At 66.5% G+C, this 23,643-nt stretch overlaps 13 protein-coding genes across 13 annotated transcripts; 9 read left to right on the top strand and 4 right to left on the bottom strand.

Annotated features, from left to right (window-relative positions):
* Positions 1 to 199: 199 nt before the first annotated feature.
* Q8F55_001294 (uncharacterized protein) lies at positions 200 to 2,145 on the bottom strand (the record flags this gene model as incomplete). Its single annotated transcript, XM_069349920.1, has 4 exons — positions 200 to 652; positions 705 to 1,622; positions 1,688 to 1,931; positions 1,991 to 2,145. The coding sequence occupies 4 exons, from the start codon at positions 2,143 to 2,145 to the stop codon at positions 200 to 202; spliced, it is 1,770 nt and encodes a 589-aa protein (XP_069213464.1).
* A 1,076-nt stretch (positions 2,146 to 3,221) lies between these two features.
* On the top strand, positions 3,222 to 3,948 carry Q8F55_001293 (uncharacterized protein; the record flags this gene model as incomplete). The annotated part of the gene is made up of 2 exons (XM_069349919.1): positions 3,222 to 3,373; positions 3,411 to 3,948. The coding sequence occupies 2 exons, from the start codon at positions 3,222 to 3,224 to the stop codon at positions 3,946 to 3,948; spliced, it is 690 nt and encodes a 229-aa protein (XP_069213463.1).
* A 237-nt stretch (positions 3,949 to 4,185) lies between these two features.
* Q8F55_001292 (uncharacterized protein) lies at positions 4,186 to 5,760 on the top strand (the record flags this gene model as incomplete). Its single annotated transcript, XM_069349918.1, has 4 exons — positions 4,186 to 4,358; positions 4,394 to 4,764; positions 5,284 to 5,320; positions 5,352 to 5,760. The coding sequence occupies 4 exons, from the start codon at positions 4,186 to 4,188 to the stop codon at positions 5,758 to 5,760; spliced, it is 990 nt and encodes a 329-aa protein (XP_069213462.1).
* A 620-nt stretch (positions 5,761 to 6,380) lies between these two features.
* Q8F55_001291 (uncharacterized protein) lies at positions 6,381 to 7,269 on the top strand (the record flags this gene model as incomplete). Its single annotated transcript, XM_069349917.1, has 2 exons — positions 6,381 to 6,544; positions 6,576 to 7,269. The coding sequence occupies 2 exons, from the start codon at positions 6,381 to 6,383 to the stop codon at positions 7,267 to 7,269; spliced, it is 858 nt and encodes a 285-aa protein (XP_069213461.1).
* Positions 7,270 to 7,650: 381 nt separating this feature from the next.
* Q8F55_001290 (uncharacterized protein) lies at positions 7,651 to 8,328 on the top strand (the record flags this gene model as incomplete). The annotated part of the gene is made up of 1 exon (XM_069349916.1): positions 7,651 to 8,328. One exon carries the CDS (start codon positions 7,651 to 7,653, stop codon positions 8,326 to 8,328), a length of 678 nt encoding a protein of 225 aa, XP_069213460.1.
* Positions 8,329 to 9,572: 1,244 nt separating this feature from the next.
* Q8F55_001289 (uncharacterized protein) lies at positions 9,573 to 9,761 on the top strand (the record flags this gene model as incomplete). Its single annotated transcript, XM_069349915.1, has 1 exon — positions 9,573 to 9,761. One exon carries the CDS (start codon positions 9,573 to 9,575, stop codon positions 9,759 to 9,761), a length of 189 nt encoding a protein of 62 aa, XP_069213459.1.
* Positions 9,762 to 9,770: 9 nt separating this feature from the next.
* Q8F55_001288 (uncharacterized protein) lies at positions 9,771 to 10,217 on the top strand (the record flags this gene model as incomplete). Its single annotated transcript, XM_069349914.1, has 1 exon — positions 9,771 to 10,217. One exon carries the CDS (start codon positions 9,771 to 9,773, stop codon positions 10,215 to 10,217), a length of 447 nt encoding a protein of 148 aa, XP_069213458.1.
* Positions 10,218 to 10,558: 341 nt separating this feature from the next.
* Positions 10,559 to 13,438, bottom strand: APL4 (clathrin associated protein complex large subunit; the record flags this gene model as incomplete). The annotated part of the gene is made up of 6 exons (XM_069349913.1): positions 10,559 to 12,676; positions 12,714 to 12,855; positions 12,903 to 13,123; positions 13,225 to 13,275; positions 13,332 to 13,360; positions 13,414 to 13,438. The coding sequence occupies 6 exons, from the start codon at positions 13,436 to 13,438 to the stop codon at positions 10,559 to 10,561; spliced, it is 2,586 nt and encodes an 861-aa protein (XP_069213457.1).
* Positions 13,439 to 13,950: 512 nt separating this feature from the next.
* Positions 13,951 to 15,437, top strand: Q8F55_001286 (uncharacterized protein; the record flags this gene model as incomplete). Its single annotated transcript, XM_069349912.1, has 4 exons — positions 13,951 to 14,137; positions 14,200 to 14,503; positions 14,566 to 14,952; positions 14,990 to 15,437. The coding sequence occupies 4 exons, from the start codon at positions 13,951 to 13,953 to the stop codon at positions 15,435 to 15,437; spliced, it is 1,326 nt and encodes a 441-aa protein (XP_069213456.1).
* Positions 15,438 to 15,532: 95 nt separating this feature from the next.
* Positions 15,533 to 17,096, bottom strand: Q8F55_001285 (uncharacterized protein; the record flags this gene model as incomplete). Its single annotated transcript, XM_069349911.1, has 3 exons — positions 15,533 to 16,253; positions 16,300 to 16,606; positions 16,958 to 17,096. The coding sequence occupies 3 exons, from the start codon at positions 17,094 to 17,096 to the stop codon at positions 15,533 to 15,535; spliced, it is 1,167 nt and encodes a 388-aa protein (XP_069213455.1).
* Positions 17,097 to 17,959: 863 nt separating this feature from the next.
* Positions 17,960 to 20,328, top strand: ILV2 (Acetolactate synthase, mitochondrial; the record flags this gene model as incomplete). Its single annotated transcript, XM_069349910.1, has 2 exons — positions 17,960 to 18,381; positions 18,546 to 20,328. 2 exons carry the CDS (start codon positions 17,960 to 17,962, stop codon positions 20,326 to 20,328), a joined length of 2,205 nt encoding a protein of 734 aa, XP_069213454.1.
* Positions 20,329 to 20,795: 467 nt separating this feature from the next.
* Positions 20,796 to 21,501, bottom strand: Q8F55_001283 (uncharacterized protein; the record flags this gene model as incomplete). The annotated part of the gene is made up of 2 exons (XM_069349909.1): positions 20,796 to 21,083; positions 21,130 to 21,501. 2 exons carry the CDS (start codon positions 21,499 to 21,501, stop codon positions 20,796 to 20,798), a joined length of 660 nt encoding a protein of 219 aa, XP_069213453.1.
* Positions 21,502 to 21,689: 188 nt separating this feature from the next.
* Positions 21,690 to 23,554, top strand: Q8F55_001282 (uncharacterized protein; the record flags this gene model as incomplete). Its single annotated transcript, XM_069349908.1, has 3 exons — positions 21,690 to 21,984; positions 22,180 to 22,595; positions 22,664 to 23,554. 3 exons carry the CDS (start codon positions 21,690 to 21,692, stop codon positions 23,552 to 23,554), a joined length of 1,602 nt encoding a protein of 533 aa, XP_069213452.1.
* Positions 23,555 to 23,643: the final 89 nt, after the last annotated feature.

Genomic DNA, 23,643 nt, shown 5'->3' with positions numbered 1-23,643 from the left:
TTCGGCTATGATCCGTGGGCTGGCGCTGTGGGGCGCGGGGCAGCGGGATCCCCCGCCCCAGTGGATTGGGCTTGGGCCACCACCGCGGCCATGGTGGCACTGCCGACGGCAGATGCGGCGGCGGCGGCGGTACTGCACTACACACTGGTATCCATTACACTGCACGCTACTGAGCCCCGACCGAGTCCACCACCGCCCGCTACGCCCGCCCAAGAACCTTCTTGAGCGCGGTGCGCAGCTCGCCCTCGGGATCCTTGGCCGCCCCCATCGACCGCCACGCGACGTGCTTGTCCGGCCGGACGAGCAGCGCGCCGTCCTCGTCCACCTCGCGCAGGCGCGCCCAGTCGTAGTACAGGTCCTCTGCGGTGCCTCCGGGCCCGATGACCACGGGGGTGAGGGGCACGCCGAGCTCGGCAGCGACCTTGTCCGCAGCCGCCGTCCACGCCGCGCCAGTGGTCCCCGTGAACAGCGTGTAGCCCGAGTACTTTGCCAGGTCGAGCGTCGACACCTTGCGGCTCCGGTCGCCGACCCACGCGTGCGGGAGCCGCGCGCCGGGCGACGTCGAGACGCGGTAGTACAGGTCTGCATCCTTGTCCCCCTTCGGCCGCGTGCCGTCCGACACGACGATGTCGCTCTCGTAGAACTGGCCCATCTCGACGCCGTGCGCATTGAACCTGGCGTCAGCGGGCCCCCAGCAACCCCACCCACTCGTAGTTCTTGAGGTTCATCGCCTCGACCAGATCCGCGCGCTTCTTGGCGCCGCGCTCGGTCGGCGCCTTGCGCTCCTCGATCTCCTTGGCCATGTCCGCGGGCGCCATGCCGGGCTTGATGCCGAGCGCGTCGAACAGGTGCACAAACTCGCGCGCGCTCTTGTTCGCCCGCGTGACAATCTGCTTGGCGACCGGCGCCCGCTCGACAGAGTAGCTCTCGAGGATGGACGGGGCGGCGTACCCCTTGAGCACCTGGGCAATCTTCCATACGAGGTTGTAGCTGTCCTGGATGGACGTGTTGCTCCCGAGGCCGTTGGACGGGGGGTGGCGGTGGATCGCGTCGCCGGCGCAGAAGACGCGCCCGCCCTGCAGGTGCGTCGCGTACAGCTCGTTGTTGCCCCACAGACTCTTGCCCGTGATGGTCACGTCGAGGTCGGGGATGCCGACGAGGTTGCGCACGATGGCGATGGCGGCGTCGTCGTCGATCTGCGGCGGGGGCTGGCTGATGTCAAAGCCCCATACGATGAGCCACTCGTTCCACGGCCGCACCATGCGCACGAGGCCGGCGCCGATGCCGCCAATGTTGGCGCCGGGCTGGATGACCCAGTACAGCACCGAGGGGCGGCCGGCGACGTGCGCGGCCAGGTCGGCCTTGAACGTGATGTTCATGCTGCCAGCAATGTCCATCTTGCCGACGGTGGGGAGGGCGAGCTCGCTGGCGATGATGCTCCGCGCGCCGTCCGCCCCGATCATGTACTTTGCGTGGATTTCGTACTGCTCGCCCGTGAGGCGGTCGCGGACGGTCGCGACGACGCCGGCGTCGTTCTGCGTGTGCGAGACGTACTCGGTGCTGAAGCGCGTGTGCGTGCCGCGCTTGGCCGCGTTCTGCACGAGGATGGGCTCGAGGTAGGTCTGGGGGGGTGAGTGATGGTGGGGGTGGAACGGGAGGGACGTAGGGCACCCTCGGCGCCACTGACCTGAGGGATGTCGCACATCGACGAGGGCGACGCCAGCGTGTGGTCGGCTTGCCTGGCCGGGTGCGTCCCCCACGTGAGGATACGCCCAATCTCCTCCCCGTTGATGCTCGTGCAGAACACTGTGTCGCCGCACAGCGCGTGCTCGGTCGCCTCGGCTTCGACCTGCTGCTCGATCCCCATGTCGCGCATGATCTCCATCGTGCGCTGGTTGGTGATGTGGGCTCGGGGCGTGTTGGCGGTGTACCTGGGCGGCGTCAGCACCAAGACACCCTCACCCCCACCCGCACGCAGCCCCACACCCACCGGTACTTGGTGATCATGATGGCGGGGACGCCCAGCTCGGCGAGGAAGAGCGCCGCGGCGCCACCCGCCGGGCCACTCCCGACGACGAGCACGTCGGTCTCGATCGCGCCCTTGGGCAGCTCGGTCTCTCTCTGTCCGTCCTGGAACGCGGGCATTGTGAGTTGGGGGGTCAGCACCTCCCGACCATCGCAGGCATTAAGTACTCGCATACCAGCCCACCAGCCCGCCGCAAGCGGCCTCCAATCCACCACCAGACATTTGTGGGCAAGCGAACAGATGCGACAATCTCGGCCTCATCGCTATGTCGGAGCACCCGACGCCACATGCCACGTGCTGGGAAGTCATGTCCGCCTTGGGCAATTTCGGCGTCTCCACGAAACAAAGTGGGAGTGCTTACTCGAGCGGCTGTGTCGAGCCCCAGGGTGCCCCGCAGTGCATGCAGCAGGCTATTGATGCAGCTGACGCAGCGCGTACACGCGCGTCGCCGCTCCCGATGTGACGTGGGGCCGGGTTGGGGGGAGGCAGGAGGGGAGGGGGCGAAGGGAATTTCGCGAGGATCTCGCGGGTCGAGACGCGACGAGACGAGACGATCGAGTGATCGAGCTGGAGAGCCCCGCGGTGGGCGAACACCCCGCGACGCGGTACTTGGATCTGGGACGGCGCAACGTACTTCAATGGTCGGGTCGGAGGGGGTATTGGGGAGGTGTGGGGTATTCCGGAGGTGGTGGTTGCCCACCTCGCGCTCGGTGGTGGTAAGAGCCCCGAGACATGTTGGGAAGGGTTGATCAGCTGGCATTGACTCGGGATCGATGCAGGCGAGTTCGCGCCTGACAGTGCTGCAGCTGTCGATTGGCCGGCCAGGTGTGCATGCGCGCGTTGGGCGGCGCGGTGCATCGGCCGGGCCGCGGCGATCGATCGCTCCGGGGCCGTCGATAAGATTACGCAGGTGGCGCGTCCGTGGCGCAGTGGCAGCCGGTGCACAGACAGCCCACGGCGATGGCTCTGCGATACATACTCTATCGCGCCGGCGCGATCAATCTGTCTGCTCTCCTCCAACGTACAACAAGCACACCGACTCGTGCAGAGCACCTAGACTGCGCTAGCGAGCCATCCTGCACAAGGTTTATCGCCAGGCACCACCGCCAAACATGTGACCGCCCGGTGCGTTTCGTCGCCGCACTACATACCTGCACAGCTTGACGACGGCCTCGTCAATGCACACTCGCCCACCATGGCCACCAACACGACAAGAACAGCGCCCAGCACCAGCACGAGCGGCAGCGCGACCCCCAACACGCTGCGCGTCTACACGACGCGCGACCGGGTCCCGCAGGGCGAGACGGTGCCGCTCATCTTCTCGGGCGAGTCGCCCCCCTTCCGAATGTGCGCTCGCCCCCCATATCCCAGCTAACGACCCCAGCCACGTCCTGGACAGCGCGTATGCCGAGATGGCGGAGATCTACTGGGGCCTCGACGCGCCCGGCGCCCAGCAGTACAAGGTGCAGTGGGCCCCGCAGACCATCTACTTCCGCATCAGCGACGCGCACAGCGCGCGCGCGACCAGCCCCGCGCTGCACATTGTCGACGGGTCGGGCGGCAGCGGCAAGGGCACGCGCGCGGCCGCCATCGCGGGGGGCGTGTGCGGCGGCCTCGTGCTCATCGCGGTGCTGTACCTCGGCTATCTGAGGTGGAAGAAGAGAGAGGCGCAGCGCAATCTCGCAGAGGGGCACCGCCGCGCGGCCGCCGACCTGCGCACCGCGCTCGCGCTGCAGGCCGGCCGGCCGGACGTGGAAAGGGGCGCGGGGGAGGCGGCGGAGGAGGCAGCGCCGCCGTACGACGGGGCCGGGCTGCCGCCGACGTACAAGGCTGAGAGCGAGGAGTCTATCCGCGGGGTTGGAGAGGCAGGCGACCCACCCGCACTGCCCACAGAGACAGTGTACCCGCCAAGGCCGCGGTAGTACGTACTAGAGGTATGCATGTTGCGCATGTCGCGGGGTGTCATGTTGCGCTGGCCGCAGCCGCGCAGTCGCCTGAACGTGAATCCGCTCCGTGAAACACGGCTCTCTGGCCCGCCAGCGCCGCCTCCCACCAGCCGAGGGTGTGGCAAGGCGGCCGCCCAAGCCTCTCCTCGACCCAGCCCACTGGCTTCTCCTCGACGTGTTGGTGACATGCACCTCGACATCGCACACTCCATCATGTCGGCCCGCACGGCGGCAGTGTCGCTATCGCCCAGCGGCACGACGACGGCGACCCGCGCCGCGTCCTCGAACCCCGCGCTCAGCGTCAGCGCCGAGATGGACTTCGCGTCACAGTGCAGCCTCCTGTGGTTTAAGTACAAGTACGCGGGCTCGGCGCCCCCGCTCTCATTGTACGCTACGTGCCCCGGGGCCGCGCGGAAAGCAGCTACGTGGTCGACAGCAGGAACCACACGCATCCCCTCACCTACGACGTCGTCCGGACCAACGGGACGGGCGGCCTGCTGACCACGCGCCTCGAGGCAGCAGCCCCGGGCATGGCGCATCTCGAAGTCTCCGACGCCAGCGGGCAGCGCGCGGCCAGCGGGCCCTTCACCGTCACGCCGGGGGGCGCGTGCATGCCGCCGACGGGGAAGGCGCCTGTCCCGCCCGGAGCTATCGCTGGCGCGGCTGTCGGCGGCGTACTCGTCCTCGCCATCCTGGCCCTCGTGGCGTGGTGGTATCGCAGGCGTCGGCGGCGCCGTGAGCTCGAGGCCGCGGAGGACGACGCGAGGCCTCCGCTGCTGTATAAGGAGGGCAGTGAGGAGGCGATGTACGGCGTGCCCTTCGTCCCCACGCCGCCGACCACGCAGGCAGTTTACCCGCCACCGCGGCGGTGACGACGGGTATGTGTTGGATGCATGGGTTCGGGCTCTGTTGCCACTTGTGCTTGTTGCTGCTATCGGGTTGTTGTTATCGGGCTGCGATGGCCGCCGCGAAACATGTCTGTGCAAGGGGTCAGCTGTCGCCAAGGTCACCGCCTCCTCGCCTCCTCGCCTCCTCGCCACCTCGCAGCTTAACCTCGCAGCTTAACCTCGCAGCTTAACCTCGCAGCTTAACCTCGCCGTGTCTCGCCGCTCGACCTCGGCACCTCGACGCATGACACCTCGTAGCATCACACACTCACCATGTCGAGCAACACGACGGCGGCGGCGTCTTCGTCGGCCAGCGGCTCGCCGACGCCTTCGGGATCCGCGTCGGGCAACTCCTCCTCCCCCTCGGGCCTCCCACTAACCATCACCCCGTGGTCCAGCCATGCGCGGCAGTGCGAGCCCATAGGCTTCAACTTCACCGGCTCGGTGCCCCCGCTGTCCTTGTACGTCCCCCGTCGACCACGCTGACCCCAGCAACCTCTTGGACGCGCACTACCGCCTCGTCGACTTCGTGTCCAACTCGAGCACGCAGACGAGCGGCACCTCGTCACTGCTCATGCGCATCGGCCAGGGCGGCAGGGCGGTGTACCTCGAGGTCGTGGATGCGTGGGGCGCGCAGGAGACGAGCACGCCGCTCACCGTCAGCGGAGGGAGCTTCGAGTGCATGCGGCCGCCGCAGAGCCACCGTGTTCGGAGCAGCACCACGCCCGTCATCGCCGGCGCCGTCTCCGCCGTCGTGGGCGTCATCGCCGTCGTCGGCGCAGCGCTTCTCTTCCACCGGGTGTATTCGCGCCGGCGAGCAAAGCTGGAGAAGGAGAGGGACGAGCCCGCGCCGCCGTATGACGACGTGGGGCTGCCTCCGCCGTACAAGGCCAGCAACTAGTCGACACGCGGGGCTGGCGGAGCACCGCCCGCCGCAGCGACAGTGTACCCTCCGTGAAGTGCAGAGTGCCTGATGCCGTGTGTTTGTTGTGCCTCGGCTTCCGGTTTCATCGGCCCGCGCCACGGTGGAGACTGGCAGGGGGGTGGCGGTGTGGCGAGGCAGCAACCACCTCGGCGCCTCGACATCAGCGCGCGACACCTCACACTCAACATCATGTCGACCAACACGATGGCAGCGGGACAGCGACACCGACGGTGACGACGTCCGGCGCCGCGTCCACCCCGACCCTCCGCTCGCCATCACCGCGTCCGATGACAGCACGGAGCAGTGTAGCCTCATGTTCGCTGGCACCGGAGGCGTTCGCGCCGCGCGTTGCCTGGCGGGGAGGTCGCACCGCATCTGAAGAAGACGGTCAGCGAGCGCACGGCGGCGGCGGCGGCGACGGCGTAGAGTACTGTATGCATGAGTTCAAGTTGTAGTGTATCGCGCTGCTCTCATACCGACGTTGCCGAGGCTATCTTCCATCGGCCCGCGACTGCGGGCAGACGGCAGGCGATGACCGCACCAGCGCCCGCTCTTTCCACCCACTCGACTTCGTTCAGCATCGCACACTCACCATTATGTCGCGCAACACGACGGCGTCGGGCAGTGGCACGACCTCGGCTTCAAGCGCCGGGTCCACGTCCTCCGCCCTCCCGCTCAGCATCACGGCGCTCGTGGAAACCGCGCCATCGTGCATGGGCATGAGATTCAGCTTCACGGGCTCGGCCGTCCCGCTGTCCTTGTACGCCCCCCGTCAACCACGCTGACAGCAGCAACCTCCTCGACGCCTCGTACCGGGTCGTCGTCCCGCCCCGGGGGGACGCGCCCGTGAGCACCCAGCCAAACGGGACGTGGGTAATCATTATGCGCGTGGCAGACGGCTCGACGGCGTACCTCGAGGTCGTGGACGCGCGCGGCGCGCGCGCCACGAGCGGCCCGGTGCGCGTGACCCGCGGGCCCTCGGACGCCGACTGCGTGCCGCGCAAGACGGTCTCGGTCGGCGCGATCGCCGGCGCCGTGCTCGCCGCCGTCGTCGTCCTCCTCGTCATGTACTGCCTCGTCCGGCGGCGGCGGCAGCGCGCGCGCTGGAGCGCCGAGGCGGCCGGCGTCAGCGCCAGGGTGCAGGCCGCCAGCGGCGACAACTTTGAGATCGCGCGGCTCAACTCGCGCGCCGCGGCGAGGGAGGAGCGCCTGGGCCTCATGAGCGCCGCTGCACCGCCTGCAGCGCCGGCGCGCCCAGCCGCCCCGCCCCGCCGCCTCACCGGCGAGCCGGACCCCGACGACGTCGCGCCGCCGTATTCACCGGCTGATGCGACAAAGTACCCGCCTCCACCAGTGTACCACGGACTCGGGGCGGCAGGTGGCCCCGAGGACGGCGATATCGGCGAGCAGGCGCGCCCGGCGCAGGCGTCCCCGCCCCGGTCCCCGCCCCCGCCGCTCACGCCGCTGTCACCGCGCCGGACATGACATGACCGAGGTCAGATCAGGAAGCATGCATGGATGCCGTGGGGGCGTGTGGGGTGCGTGTGGGGCCGCAACAAGCTTGGCCAATGTTCAGTCTTGGTTTACAGGCGCACGGCCGTGCACCTGCCGCCACGTGCGCTCGAGCCGATCCGCGAGCCGTGGATTACGACACGCGCCCACCCGGGCCGCGGGTGACTGTGAACAAACAAGTACGTACTGATGCATAGTCGCAGCTCGTGCATGTAGTACGCAGTGCCTTTGCGCGTCGCACCCGTGAAACATGGAGAGGGGAGGCGGTGCCGCTAGCCAGCAACCAACAACCGCCACTTCCGCCTCTTAAGTACCGGGGCAGTTGTTTGCGCTCGACACATCGCACTCATTCCCATGTCGAGCAACACGACAGCAGCGGCGTCTACGGGGTCGTCACCGTCGCCCAACGGCACGACGACGGCGTCAGGCGCAGAGTCCACACCCTCCACCATCGCGCTGAGCATCACTCCCCTGATGAGCAGCATATCGCAGTGCGGCTCCCTGTGGTTCAATTACACGGCCGGGCGAGGCCGGATCTACTTGTATGTTCCCACTTTCGGCGGTTCTGACGGCAGCAATATCCTCGATTCGAGCGAGAAGCGGCTGCTGGAGCACGGCGACCAGACGACCTACAACCTCCAGCCACACGGCCAGGAAGCGATGCCCATGCGCGCCCACCCGGGGACAGTCTACCTCGAGATCGCGGATGCCAACGGGGGACACACCCGGAGCGACCCGGTGACAGTTACCAAGGGTAACAACAGCTGCTGGCCGAAGAAACCAGCCAAGAAGCTCGAGGGGTGGACCATCCTCGCCGTCATCATACCGCTCGTTGCCGCTCTGGTCGCCTTCTTCTTCATCCTCAACTGGTACCTGAACCGCAAGCGCCGGCGCCAGCGTGCCGAGCGCCAGGCAGCGATGCAGGAGGCCAACAGCAGTGATATCGAGATTGCGAAACTCGACTCGCGCGCCACGGTGGCGAGGGAGGAGCGCGAGGGGCTCACGAGCGGGGCCGCGGCGCCGGGGCGCTGAGCCACGCGCGAACCCGACGACAAGGACGTCGCGCCCCCCTCCTCGCCGGCCGGTGGGGCCAAGCACCCGCCGCTCGCCCCGCCGCCACCCCGCCAGAATTGAGGGGGATGCGAGATGCGGGATGCGATGGGGAAGCATTCGTCGATGCGGCGGCTGGCGCGTGTGATTGCGCGCCCCTGTGGCTCGGCCCTGTGTTGTGTTTACATATCAGACGCACGCCCCTGCCGCCCGCCCCGCGCGCTCTATGTAGTCAACCTGCGAGCAGGTGGGCCGAGACGCGCCTAGACCCGTCGGGGTGACATGTTTGTAGTGTTTTTGATGCATGGGTTCAGGTTGTACCCTTTCTGTGCCTTATCTACCCGCGAGGAATCCGTGAAACTCGCAGGGGGAGGCGGTGTGGCAAGGCGGCAACGGCGTCTACATACATTTGTGGCGTAGTTAGTTGGCCTCGACACCTTGACATCGCGCACTCCATCATGGCGAGCAACGAGACAGCATTGTCGGCCAGCGCCTCGGCCGCAGCCTCGGACTTCCCCCTGTCCATCACCCCCCTGGCGGACATGTCGCCCGCGTGTGCCACATACGTCGATCCGCGAGCAGGTAGACAACGACCGCGGTGCCATGTACAAGTTCTGAATGCACACTCCGTCTGTATCCTGCTGTGCCTTGACTACCCGCATGCCACCGGCTGGAGGAGGCGGTGCTTGGCTGGTAGCTAGGGCCTGGTGGGCTGGAACGACTTGGTGCCGCCTGTTCCCACGGTGTGCACTCGACGCGTCGCACATATGGCGAGTATCGACACAGCGTCGTCGGCCATCTCCTCGGCCAGTGGCTCCAACCTCGTGCCGAGCATCAACGCCACGGCGAGCTCTGTGAGGGGGGCCACCGTACTGCCTGCCGATAATGAACCCAGCGCAGCCCCTGTCGACCTTTAGATTTATGGTTTGCCTACCCAGAGTCCGTTATCAGACCCTTCCGCCACATACGCGCCGCCACTTGCGCTTCAGTCGGCGAGGTGGACGGCGCGCAGTAGGCGAACAGCGGCAGGCGACAGCAGAGCCCTCATGCAGTAGTACGATGCAGAGCCGGCTTGCCCAGGCATGCACACTCCACCGCCTCCTCTCCGTTGTTATCGGCCCGCGGGGGACCTGAAACGAACGCAGGGGACACCGTGTCAGGCCCAGCCCCCACCCTCAACCTTACAACCGCCGACTGTTTGTCCCTCCTCAACTTCCCACACCACCATGAGCAACACGACCGCCCCCCCAGCGCTGAGCATCACCGCGCTCGCGAGCCGCGTCCCGCAGTGCGCCCGCCTGGCGTACAACTACACGAGCCCCTCGGGCCCGGTGTACTTCAACATCCTCGACGCGTCCGGGCGCCAGCTGCTCGAGCGGGGCAACTGGATGACCTCGACGGCGCGGGGCGAGTGAAACGTGACGATGCGCGCGCCCCCTGGGGTAGTATACCTCGAGGCCACGGGGCCCAACGGCGCGCGCGCGACGAGCGCGCCGGTGACCGTCACGCCCGGGGGCGACGGCTGCATGCCGAGGCCGAAGAAGCGGCCGGCCACGACGATCACGGTCGTCGCGGCCGTCGCGGGCGTCGTCGTCGCGCTCGCCGTCGCGCTCCTCCTCTGGCGGTGCTATAGGAAGCGGCGGGCCCGCCGCTGCGCCCAGCCGCGCGTCGACCTCAACGGCGGGGTCGAGATCGCGCCGCTCGACGCGCGTGCGACAACCACAGAGAGGCAGGGGCTTATGGCCGCTGCTGGCGCGCCGGTGCAGACACACACGCGACCGGCCCAGCCTCAGCTCGAGGAGCCCGACCCAGACGACGTGCCCCCGCCGTACACGCCCGCAGACACCAAGGGCCCCCTGCCCCCGATATAGTAGAGGCCTCGGCGCGCGGGGTAGCTCCGAGCATGGCGATATCGCCGAGCAGGGCTGCGCTCGCCCTCCCCGCCCCGCTCCGGCCGCCGCTCACGCAGCTGTCGCCCAGGCGGCGATGATAGCATGCATTGTATCTGCTTAGGCTGATGTGTGGCCGTGCCACCCTGTCGATCTTCACCTCGCGCCCGTGCCCTGTGCTGTCATGGAGGGTCGGCTGCCACGCCGAGGTCCGCCCAATCTCGTCCAACCCCTCACCCACCCCATGCATCTAGCCTAGCATAATTCATAATCATTGACGCGCACCGCGCATCGTCTACCCCGTATTACGACTCCGACTCGTTCTACTTGCCCCCCGTCAGGTTCGCGGGGAAGCCCGCAAAGTCCTGCTGGTCGGCGACAGCCTGGCCGTCCCGCGTGTACGTGATGCGCAGGCGCAGGCGGATCTGCGCGCCAGCAGGCGCCAGAATGCGCATCTGCTGCGTCTCGGTCGAGCCGGGCAGCACGTCCGACTTGGACATGGCCTGCATCTGCAGCTGCTGCGTCTTTGGCACAGCGACCTGGAAGTTGACGCCCTGGATCGGCGCCGTCGACGTGAACCGCGCCAGGATCTGCACAACACCGGGCTGCGTAGGCGACACCCGTGGTGTGAGCGTGATCTTGAGGCCGTTCTTGTCGTAGGCGGGGTATGACTGCAGCTGGGGTGCCTGCTGAGCGGCGGGCTGCGCCGGTTTGGGAGCCGCTGCAGGGGCCGGAGCAGGTGCCGAGGACGTGGGGCTAGGCGTGACAAGGTCGAACAGCGAGCCGGCGCCAGACGACGCTGGGGGAGGGGACGCGGCCTGAGGCGAGGTCGGCGCTGGCGACGAGTCGAACAGGCTCATAATGTCCTGAGCAGCGGACCGTGGGGGCGCAGCAGCAGCGGTGGGAGAAGCAGCGGCCGGGGCCGAGCCCGTGTCCGAAGAACCGAAGATGTCGGCCAACAGGTCCTGGGTCGACTGCAGCGACGCGGCCGATCCGGCGCCGTTAGCCGGCGCAGAGCCAATGTCGTCGCCAATGAGATCCACAACCGTATCCTTGTCCTGTCTCGTCGTACCAACCGACCTCCGCTCGCTGACCGTGCCCATGATCGTTGCGCGGATCTCGGGTGGAGGCATGCGCTCCAGCACGCCCATCTTTGCGTCACTCATGCTCAACAGGTTGCCAAACTCGACACTGCGCTGCTGGATCTCGAGCTCGAGGTTGTTCGAGTAGCCGGCCATGAGGACGTTGATGCGCTCCTGCTGCGCGGCAGAGTTGGCCGTGTTGAGCTCGGCGAACCTTGCCGACAGCTTGGAAGCCGCAGTCAGGACGTGCTGGCGGATGATCGTGTTGGCATACGGAGAGTTGAGAACAGTCTCAAAGAGGTCAACCATGGCGACGTCGGTCACGGGCTTGACCTCCTCGCCGTCGTCGATGGTTCCGCCCTGCAGTAGGACGTCACCGAACTCGCCGATAATCCAGATGGAACCGAGCGTGAGCGACTCCTGCGACAGGTCCGACGACAGGGCCTGGAACAGGCGCTGCGTGGTATAGAACTGGAGCTCCGGGGTGTGGGCCACCAAGCGGATGAACGCCGAGAGAATCTCCTCGCGGACGTAGTTGCCCGCCGTCTTGAGCACTCTCAACGCAGTGTCAATGTGCCAGCGCTTGTTGGGCGCAAAGCGCTCAGCCGCGAGCCAGATCTGAGTCGTCAAGCCGAGCTTGAACTCGTTGTCGGCGACCTCGAGGAAGGCGAGCAGTTCACGGGTCATGATCCTAACGTTGCTCTCGTTGATGAGGGCGTACGAGAGCTCGAGCGCACGGCGACGAATCGAAATGTCTCCGTCTCGGAGACAGTCTAAGATGGTGTTGCGGTGACGCTGGACGGCGTTTGTGTCGATGCCGACAACCTTGTTGAGGGTGTGGAGGGCGACGTAGCGGATGTTGTTGTCTCTGTTGGTGAGGAACTTGCCGAGGATGTTGATGGCCATGACACGGAGGCCGCTGTCGGCCTCAATCTCGAGCACGGTCAGGACAGTCTCGTAGAGGATGGCGTTGCCGACATTCTTGGACGAGTCGGTGTTGGTTGCGACCTGGGCAAGGATATCGTTCATGATCTCACTGGCCTCGGCGTCACCGCGACCGAGGAAGCGCAGCAGGCGGAGCACCTTGACCTGGAGGAAGGGGTCGCTGATACCACCGACGTCGTGTTCTGGGCTGAATCCAGTGGTGACAAGAGACTTGAGGTGCTTGACCAGCAAGGGCGTCGCCTGACGGAACTCGTCCGTAACGGCCTCGTCAATGTCGCACATCTCAGTCACGAGGGTGATGCCGGCGAGCAGGACACCGTGGTTTCGATCCTGCAGGAGGGCCTTGGCCTTGGACGTGAAGTGGGGAAGGAGGTCGGGCACACGGCGGATGATACGGACGGCGCATAAGGCGGCCTGACTTGTTAGCCCCGTCCCCAATTGGTCGACCAACCTTCTTGCGAATGTACGTGTTGCTGCTCCCCAAGAGCTTTTCAATCTCATTACTCAGGTCACGCGACATCTCCTCGGACGAAATGTTGGCAAACGTGCACAGGGCGAGGCCGACCGCGTACATGTTTGAGTGGTTCATGTCGCTTGCCATGTCAGCGATGCGTGCCTTCGCTATCACGCCCCGACTCACTTCTTCAACGAATTGGTCACCAGCATCAAGACCTCCTGGTTCTCGTCGAGGAGCAGCATGATACCGAGGTATCCCAGGCGCTTGTCGCTGAACCGGGGGCTGGCGACGAGCTTGAGACATTCGATCTGACCAAAGTGCGCGGGGTATCCCAGCATGTGGATGTAGAGGAGCTTGGCGATGTTGTTGTGCCGTGTGAACGAGTCCTCCTCCTTGAACGAGGTCTGCGGGGGAGCATGCCGTGTCAGCAGAGTGCCGCACCGAAAGGAACACGTCGAGTCGGGTGACGCGCTCGAGCCAGACGTGCACCGCCGCGGCAACTTACACGAATCGCCGCCGACTCCTTCTGGATTACGGAGCGCTCATCTGCCAGCGTCTGTGGTGGTCAGTGGGTAGTCACGGGCCGGGGTGCGCCTGCCGCCAGAGGCATACCTTGCAGGCGCGGATGGCCTTGATGAGCGCTGTGCAAGATGTCAGTCAACGTGTTCGACGAGTGCTGGCCGCGCCCACGTACACTTGAGGTTGTAGTGCCCGCTCATTGCTGTGCGCTTGCCTGTGTCTGTCTAGTGACTGGAGAAGGCAAGGCGCAGGTGTGCGATGGGGAAAGAGACGAGGTGTTGGCTGTTGCGTGTCTGTCGGTCTGCTCGTTGCATGTCATCGTCGTCGTCGTCGGCGGAGTGAGCTGCGGCGCTGGAGGAGCGTTCGCTGTCCACGCGACGCGCCTATGTGTGCCCCCTGGTTTAAGCCGCGTCGCGTCGAATTTGCTTCCGGTGACATCTCGCGTGGCGGCCACGTGCGGACGCGGCGATCGATGACGCCTGACCGGGGATGGATCACCTTGATGACCGGTTATCTCTTCGACGACGCCAACGCGACTTCACTCTCCTCTTTCGGCGGCCATCAGCTAGCGTGCGCACCTTTGACTGGGCACGCCAACACAACATCGAGCACCTTGACCGACGAGTATAAATCGGCAGTCACCGCGTAGCTTCTTGCTCGTCTCCCCAACCTCCAACCCCGGCCCATCCACCCAGCCAGTCCAGCCACCACCATGGCGCAGCCGCTCTCCGTCTTCCTGACAACGTTCAACACGGGTCTCCAGGGATCCAAGGCCCAGGAGCAGGACCTGTCCAGCTGGCTCATCCCGGGCCTGAACAATGCCGAGCTCGCGCCGTACGGCGCCACGCCCGACATCTACGCCGTGGCGGTCCAGGAGCTGCTGCCACTTCACCTGGCCTGTGAGTTGTGCGGGGGCATCCGCATCCAACGAGCGGCGGACAGAGCTGACTGCTTGCGCCAGTCTCGGGCCTCTCCAGCCCCGTGCTCAACACGCTCAGCCACCGGATCGAGAACATCCTCTCGGCGCACGCGACATCGCTGAGCAAGGATGGCTCGCCCGACAACTACCACGTCGTGGCCAAGATTGCGCACGTCGGCGTCGCGCTGTGGGTGTTTGCGCGCGACAGCACGACGGCCGGGCGGCTCGGGCGCCCCGAGACGTCGAGCGTCGGCCTGTGGCGCTTCGGGCTGGGCAACAAGGCGGCCGTCGGCGTGCGGTTGCCCGTCCAGCGCGGCGCCAACGGCGGTGGCTGGGAGACTCTGACGTGAGCGCCCGGAATCGGCGACTGACACTTGAGACAGTGGCACCCCGACTAACTGAAACCAGCTTTGTCTCGACCCATCTCGAGGCACACGACCACAACATTGGCCTCCGCAACGAGCAGTACGAGAAGATCCTCTCGTCGCTCATCTTCACGCCGCAGGATGGCTCGCACCAGCGCCTTCAGCCGTTCCACACGTCGCATCTGTTCATCATGGGTGACCTCAACTACCGTCTCAGCCGGCTGCCGCGGTCCACCTCACCAGGACAGGAGAACGGAGAGGGCCGCGACATGACCAAGCTGGTCAAGGAGCGCACCGACTGCGTCGCGTTCGACACGCTCAAGAAGGAGCAGTCGATGGGCCGCGCGTTTGGCTACCTGCGCGAGGGCGACCTCACGGGCTTTGCGCCGACGTACAAGCGCATCCCGAACGAGGTGGAGGGCTACAGCAAGTGAGTAGGCGGATCGTCGCGAAGCTGACACGCGCAGGAAGCGCATCCCCGGCTGGACCGACCGCATCTTCTTCTCGTCGCACACGGACCCTGTCGAGCTGTACGAGCCCAACACGCCGGCGTACCTCGCGCCCGCGACCACCACTCAGATCCTCCAGTTCGACTCGTCGCCCGAAGTCGTCTTCTCCGACCACAAGCCGGTCCACGCCGTGCTCATCCTCCCGCCGGTGCAGCACAATGCCCAGTCGCCGTTCGCGGCGCCCGTCATCCCCGCGCCCCCGGCAAACAAGTACCGCGTGCGCCCGGTCGCCATCCCCGAGGACCAACGCAAGCGCGAGGCCATCATCGGCACCGTGCTCGACCGCCTCATCGGCTTCCCGTGGCTCACCATTGTCATCCTCGGCTTCGGCAACGTCAAGTACGGCGCCGGTGTCGCTGGCCTCTTGTTCCTCTTCTGGCTCCTGAAACGCACTGGCCTCTTCTAGATTTATTGCTTGTTGGAATCTTGTATCGGATGCATACATCTACTCTGGGCCATGCCTCACAGCTACATCTACTCTGGGCGGCGCCACAGCCCCATCTACTCCGGGCCGTGGATCACGCACTTGATGACCGGCTTGCCCTCCTTGTCCTTGCCCGCGCGCGTGAGCTCAAACGCCTCGAGCGCATTCTCAAACGTAAACGTGTGCGTGAGCAGCGGCTTGAGGTCGACCAGGCCCCGCGCGACAAGGTCAATCGACAGGGGATAGTCGCCCGCGCCGTACCGCCACGAGCCCTTGAGCACGATCTCGTTCGTGACGGTGCGGAACATCGGAATCGTCACGTCGGGGTTCCCAAAGCCCGTCTGCACGAACGTGCCGCCGGGCCGCACGGCGTTCAGCCCGATCTGGATGCACGTCTCGGCGCCAGTCGCGTCGACGACGAGGTCGATGGCGCCGTGCCCGCGCTCCGGGATGCGCAGGCTCGCGAGAAGGTCGCGCGCCGCGCGCAGGGAGTAGTCGGCGCGCGCCTCGCCCTCCGCCTGCTTGGGCGGGATGTACACGTCCGTCGCGGCGTAGCCCTTCGCAAAGGCGAGCCGCTCCTCGTTGATGTCGACGCCGATGATGCGCCCCGCGCCAAGCCCCTTCGCGGCCGCCATGCACAGCAGCCCGACGGGGCCGGCGCCGAAGATGAGGATGTTCTGGTTGGTCCGCAGCCCGCCGACGTTGGCGACAGAGTGCACGGCCACGCTGAGCGGCTCCATCATCGCGCCGTAGATCGTCGGCACCGAGTCGGGGAGCTTGTACACGAGGTCAAAGGGGCTAGGCGGGCGTCAGCTCCTCTCTTCCACCCAGCGACGCCACCCACAGCTTGTAGTACCGGCACAGGGTGCCGTGGTGCGGGGGGTACGCCGCGAACGCCATGTGCTCGCAGATCTGGTACTGGCCCCGCCGGCAGTCGTCGCACATGCGGCACGTGGTGCCGGGCTCGAGCGCGACGCGGTCTCCGACGCGGAGGGGTGCGGTGCCGGCCGGCGCAGCGCCGTTCGCCACCGCCGCTGCCTCGGCCTTGGCGGCCAGGTTGGCGCCCAGCTGCACGACCTCGCCGGCCGACTCGTGCCCGAGACACATGGCAGAGCTGCACGACACGAGGCCGAGCTTGCCCGAGTTGTAGACTGGGCGTGGCGTCAGTGGTGGGGGAGGGTGAGTGGGGAGGAGGGCTCACAGTGTACGTCTGAGCCGCAGATTCCCTTTGACTGTCAGCCTCGCCACAAACGGCCACTCGGCGCCCACTCCGACTCCCACTACCTTCCTCGCCTTCCTCGTCTTCTCCCGCTGCCCCCTCCCCCTCTCACAGCGGAAGACTCTTGGCCGCCCAGCCATCATGCCGGGCGAGCAAGGCGTCACCCATCCACCCACCCACCCACCCGCTCTACGCTCGCAGCGCGAGCAGGACACATCGCCACCACCCACCCCTCCACCGCTCCTCCGCCCCCCACCCCTCCCCCGCTCCGCCCGCCCCGCACTCACCGTGTGCTTGACCTCGACGAGCACCTCGTCCGGCCCGACCTCCGGCACCGGGAGCTCCTCGTAGCTCGTCTGCAGCTTGCCGTGGAGGATGAAGGCGGGGTTGTCGCGCGGCGTGAATGTCGTGGCGGCGGTCATTGCGAGATGTGGGGGAGAGTGAATGAGCGAGCGAGCATCCCCTTGGCGACACCTTTATGCCGGGACGGTGTATCGGCCTCTTGCCCCCTCGCTCCCGGTTGAGTGTCCGCCCCGGCGGTATCTCGACGGCCTTGACGCGGCCCAGCGCAACAACATCCCCGGCCCGGACTTAGATGTGTGGAGGCGGGCCGATGGGGCGCAAGGGGCTGCCGCGTGGAAGCCATGCGGCGAGGGAGGGTCTCCACGGGGAAGTGCGGGGTAGTGTGTCGGCCGACGCGACCCGAAAACACCAACCCGTGTTTCTAATGCTCCGTCCAGGCATTAGAAACTGACATCGCCATTGTATTAGCCTTGGCAGCCTCAATTAACCGCCGCCTCATCCCGGCAATGGTCTGAAATCCGGCCGAACATTTTTTGATTTCGAATCTGGGAGTCATTTTCGAACTTTTGGGCGGGTCTCGAGTCGGATTATGGGTGAGATGAGTGGGGTGTGATCTGCAGCAGTGGTGACTGGCTGGGAGGCGACAAGTACTCCTGGCTGGCTGGGCCTTTGTAGGGGCCACAGGCCACATTACGAGTACGTCGCGCGGCTATTCAAGCTGCATACAGTCTGTTAGGCGACGGCGACCGGCGGCAGCAAACGACAACGAGTCGAATCGACTTTTACCACCCAAACCTCCTCCGACCCAGTCGCCCGCGACCGTCGACATCAGCCACGGCTCACGACTCCATCTCATCTCTCATACCCACTCCCCCTTCCCATCGCCATCTCTCTCAAAAGGGTTCCAGTAGCAGCCCAACACAACCGAAAGCTCACAGCGAGCACCTAGTCAAACCCCACCACCGTCAGCCTTATCGCAACAATGCTCTCAAGGCCTGCCGCCCGCACCCTCCTCCGGGCCCAGCCCTCGGCTTCGGCTTCGCGCCTCCCCACCCTCGCAAGGTATATCTCGACCCCTTCGTCGTCGTCGTCGTCATCATCAGCGACAAAGAAGGCCGGAAAGCCCATCCACACCTCGTCGTCGCAGCATGTCGCCGCCTCAAACCCCGCCAACGTCGAGTACGCCGGCATCAAGGGCCGTAACACCATGACCCCCGAGGCCAAGGAGCGTATCCGCGACCACGCCCGGAGGATCCAGAGCTCGGCCGTCACCAGCGACCCCGCCGCTGCCGTCCGCCCCGCCCCTGCGCCGCACTTCCAGGCGCCCCCTAATCAGAACACGGCCGAGTCGCCATATGCCGTGTCCTCCGAGGACCCTAATATCCGCGACGGCTACGACCACTCGTGAGTTTTGATCAAGGCTACTGTCGTCGCGCGTCATGTTCTGTGCACCTGTGCAACTCGTCGCACAGAACTTGCCGAAGTCGGGATACTATCCCTGCGGCATTGATAGCCCGTGCTTGCCCGTGCCCGCTCGCTTGTGGCATCATGGCTGACCTCGCTTCCAGTTTCATCGGCCTCTCGGGTGGTCAGATCTTCCACGAGATGATGCTCCGCCACGACGTCAAGCAGATGTTCGGATACCCCGGAGGTGCTATTCTCCCCGTCTTCGACGCTATCCACGACTCGCCCCACTTCGAGTTCGTCCTCCCCCGCCACGAGCAGGGTGCCGGCCACATGGCTGAGGGCTACGCCCGTGTCACTGGCAAGCCCGGTGTCGTGCTCGTCACCTCGGGCCCTGGTGCTACCAACGTCATCACCCCCATGCAGGACGCTCTCTCGGACGGTATCCCCATGGTCGTCTTCTGTGGCCAGGTCGCCACCAACCTGATTGGTTCGGACGCCTTCCAGGAGGCCGACGTTGTCGGTATCTCGCGCAGCTGCACAAAGTGGAACGTCATGGTCAAGGACGTTGCCGAGCTTCCCCGCCGCATCAACGAGGCCTTCAAGATTGCCACCACTGGCCGCCCCGGCCCCGTGCTTGTCGACCTCCCCAAGGACGTGACCGCCGCCATCCTCCGCACCCCCATCCCCGCCAAGACTGTCCAGCCCGGCAACTCGGCTCTCCCCGCCAACCCCCTGGCCCCCGTTGTCACCAACACGTCGCCCGGCGAGTCGCACCTCATCGCCAAGGCTGCCGACCTCATCAACCGCGCCAAGCGCCCCATCATCTACGCTGGTAACGGTGTGCTGTCGTCGCCCGAGGGCCCTGCTCTCCTCCGCCAGCTCTCGCAGACCGGTAACATCCCCGTCACCACCACCCTCCAGGGTCTTGGTGCCTACGACGAGCGCGATGACAAGTCGCTCCACATGATCGGCATGCACGGTGCCGCTTACGCCAACTTTGCCATGCAGGAGGCCGACGTTGTCATTGCCCTTGGTGCCCGTTTCGACGACCGTATCACCGGCAAGGTCGACACGTTCGCGCCCGCCGCCAAGCAGGCTGCCCAGGAGGGCACTGGTGGTATCATCCACTTTGAGATCCAGCCCAAGAACATCAACAAGATCATCGAGGCCAACATCCCCATCCTCGGCGACGTTGTTGCCTCGCTTGGCGAGCTCGTCCCCCAGATCAAGGAGGTTGACCGCTCTGCCTGGATCTCGCGCGTCAAGGGCAACAAGGAGAAGTACCCCTTCACCTTCACCCCGTCCAAGAACGGCGAGCGCATGAAGCCCCAGGAGATTGTCAAGGAGCTCGACCGCCAGGCCGAGGCCATTGGCAAGGAGAATGTCATCATCTCGACCGGTGTCGGCCAGCACCAGATGTGGGCGTGCCAGTACTACCGCTGGTCTGAGCCCCGCTCGTTCATCTCATCGGGTGGTCTCGGTACCATGGGCTTCGGTCTCCCTGCCGCCATCGGCGCCAAGGTTGCCGCGCCCGAGAAGATTGTCGTCGACATTGACGGCGACGCCTCGTTCTCGATGACGGCCATGGAGCTCCAGACTGCCAACCAGTACAACATTGGTGTCAAGGTGCTCCTGTTCAACAACGAGTTCCAGGGCATGGTCGAGCAGTGGCAGGACCTGTTCTACGAGAACCGCTACTCGCACACTCGCATGCAGAACCCCGACTTCCAGAAGCTGGCCGAGTCGATGGGCTGCAAGGCTCTCAAGTGCGAGAAGAAGGAGGACCTCCCCCGCCTCATGAAGGAGTTCCTCGAGTACGACAACTCGCGCCCGATCGTGTTCGAGGTCATGGTGTCTTCGGAGCACGTCTACCCCATGGTCCCAGCAGGCAAGGCTCTGCACGAGCAGATCCTCCACCCCCTCCTCCGCGGCAAGACTGCGTAGGTTTGCATTTGTGTTTTTTAGTATCAATCAATAGGGCGCCGGGGATGCTATGTACTGTCACGGCGAGACGAGGCGAGCTGCCGCAGGCAGCGAGCCGAGGTGTGTGTCGATGCGTGGTGCAGGCTGTGTCGATGCGTGGTGCAGGCTGCGTGCGATGCGTGTGGTGCAGGCTGCGTCTGGTGCAGGCTGCGTCTGGTGCAAGCTGCGTGTCGAAGGGGCACCTCGTGTTGGCAGTCGGACTGAGCTTGCAAGACTGTAGACTGTGGTGTTGAGGTGGCACCGGGCGAAGAGTCATTGTCGTGTTGTGGCTCCCGTAGATCCTGTGGCTCATGTCGCCAGATCTCTCGGGAGATCATCGTGGCGCACGCAGCGACGCACGCTCTGCAGCTCCTGGGGCGCCAGTCTCCAACGACCACCCCAGCGGATGGACGCCCGTACGGCCGGGTCGCGGGCGTTCGCCAGCGCTGCTACACCTTGCCACCGCCCGCAACCGCCTCGAGGAACGCCTTCCTCCTGCGCACGTTGTGCGGCTTGTCGCTCAGCACGCGGCGCGCGCCGTGCCGCGCGGGGTCGACGCCGTGCGCCAGCGCGAGGCGGCGCACGATCGCCGGCGTCGTGCCGTACCGCCTCGCAAAGACGTCCCACGGCGCAGCCTCGGCCGCAAGGTCGCGCAGGATGGCCGCCTGCGTCCCCGCGTCGAGCTTGTGCGGCCTGCCGGGGGGCGCGAGGGGCGCCGCGTGCCCCCGCTCGCGGTACTGCCGTATCTGTCGTCAGCTTGTCCTTTAGGGCTGGGGCACTTACGATGCGCGACGCGGTGGCCTGCGGCAGCGAGAGCTGCGCGGCGGCCGAGGAGATGCTGCGGCCCCCCTGCACGAGCGCGATGAGCGCGTGCCGCTCGGGCGCGGGCGTGGTCCGGTGCCGTCGCTGGATGAGGGGTGCTGGCGTGGGCTCGGGGTCGGGGTACGGCTGGTGGGTGAAGGGCTGCTGGTAGGGCTGGGGCTCGTACTGCTGGTGCTCGTATGGCTGGTGGTGCTGCTGCTGGTCGAAGGCCTGCTGGTGCTGGTGCTGCTGCCCGTGCTGCGGCTGCTGCTGGCCGTAGTGGTGCAGCTGGGCGAACGCGGCCCAGTCGGCCTCTGGCCCCGGTGTCGCGCCCAGGTCGCGCAGGTCGGCCATTGTGTCGGTGCGGTTCACACTGTGGATCCACCCCGCCCCGCGTTGTTTGTTTTTGTTGTGGTGGAGGGCCACTCGCGCCGCTCCGACTTCAGGGGGTCGGCCGGGTCGCGCGAGAGAAATCATCCACCACGACAACCTCCACCCACCCACTCGACCACTCGCAAAAGCCCCATGACACCCCGCCCGCCATGACCGACGACTCCGGGATGGACTGGGAGCCCGGGTTTGGCCCAGCGCCGGCGCAGCACGCAGCCCCGGCCCGCATGTACCTCGAGGAGCAGGTGGGCTCGGCCACGCCGCCGGGCGACGGCACCCCCGGCGCAATCACCCCGGCGCACACGGCCGACACGACGGCGACACACTACCTCGCCATCGACACGAACGTGTTCCTGTCCAGGTTTGACGAGGTGCGCGCCCTGCACGACCGCCTCGCGCTCATGAGCGTGTCGGCCTGGATCCTGCTGCCTGGGCGCGTTGTCGCTGGTGAGTTGGCATCGAGGCAGGGCCGGCAGCTGGTGGCACGAGCGCGGGGCTGGCAGCTATGGCCGCGGGCTCCCCTGCGAGCTGTTGCCTGCGGCCTGCGTCTGGCCTCCCGCACAGCTCGAACCAGCGATCGCGCTCGTGCTCGCTCGCTGCTGTCTCTTTCTCTCTCTCCTTCTTCCACCAGCTCACTCCCAGAACTCGACGGCCTCAAGTCGTCGATAAAGCCCAACCCCACCCCCGCCCGGCCCGACGAGTCTCTGGGCGAGACGGCGCGCCGCGCAACCAACTGGCTGCTGAGCATCGCGCGGGGCCAGCTACGCGGCGGCCGAGGGCGCGTGCGTGGGCAGAAGCGAACCGAGCAGGCCGCAGCCGCGAGCAAGTTTGCTCTTGGCCCAGAACGACTGGGCGACGACGACATCCTCGTCTGCTGTCTCGACTTTGCGAGCAGGGGAACGCCCGTTAGTCTGTGGACAGACGACCGCAACCTCGCCCTCCAGGCCGAGACCAACGACATTGCCACCTTTCCCGCCGCTGTCCCCCTCCCCAGCATCGCGCGCAGCCTCGGCGTCGAGTGGAATGGCGACGAGTGTATGGACCTTGACACCGAGCCAGTGCGTCGCGTCAGCCAGCCGGCCGTCAAAGGACGAGACGGGCAGCGCCGCCCCCGCTGACATCACAGATAACAGACGCGCAGATAGAAGAGTACCCAATATTCGACCGGAGCGACCTTGCAATGCCGCCCAACCCGCGCGAAGCCATCAAGCCCGGCGAGTGGGCGCAGGCCGTCGCCGCAGCACGGGGGACACCCGCGTCGTCGGCGACCCCCAGCCCCCCGAGATCGGCTTTTGCGTCGGCCATGAGCGCCGTCGCGCGCCAGCCGCCGCCCGGCGCCCAGAGCCAGCAGGGCCAGCAGCGCCCGCCCGCAGCGTACCACCAGCCGCGGGCGTCGCTCGGGTCGGCGAGCGCGAGTGCGAGCGCCAACGCCAATGCCAACGCCGAGCTGGCGGCAGCGCTGGCCGTCGCGCGATCCCGCGGCGCCTCGGGCTCGGGCTCGCCAGCGGCGCCTCCCCCCAGCCGGGCGTTCTCCGGCCAGAAGCAGTTCGGTGCCGCGCCAGGCGCGCCCGCCACTCCCCCGCCCCCTCCCCCCGCCCCCGCAGCAGCGTCACAGCCGACCCGCCTGCCGCCACACCTCGCCTCGCGCCTCCTCCCGCTCCTGGGCAACGTGTGCATTTCCATCTCGATGGCGACGCCGACGCAGACGCCGGTGACAACGGCCGTGCTGGCCACGCCGCAGGCACTCACCGGCCACCTGGTCGAGCAGCTCAACGCGCTCGACTCGGCCCTGCCGCCCGGGCACGACCTGCTGCGGCCGCTGGCGCGCTCGATCGCGTCGGCGCGCACGCTCAACGCCTTCTTCGGCCCGCCGCCCGCGCGCGGCGAGCGGCGCGTGCGTGCCGGCGAGACGGCCGACGCGTTCATCGTCCTGGCGCAGCAGCTCGCCGCAATCGGCGTGCCCGGGATCGATGTGGCGCAGTGGCGCGCCGTCGCCGACGACGTTAGAGTGCTGTAGCGCCTCCCCCTGATCACAATCGCATCAACTTCACTGTATATACTTGACATAGAGCCGCATGGACAGAATGAGAATGAGAATGAGAATGA

The sequence above is a fragment of the Vanrija albida genome, assembly GCF_041260175.1.
Source record: "Vanrija albida strain AlHP1 chromosome Unknown contig_1, whole genome shotgun sequence".
Taxonomy (NCBI): Eukaryota; Fungi; Basidiomycota; class Tremellomycetes; order Trichosporonales; family Trichosporonaceae; genus Vanrija; species Vanrija albida.
This window is presented reverse-complemented; position numbering and strand designations above follow the sequence as displayed.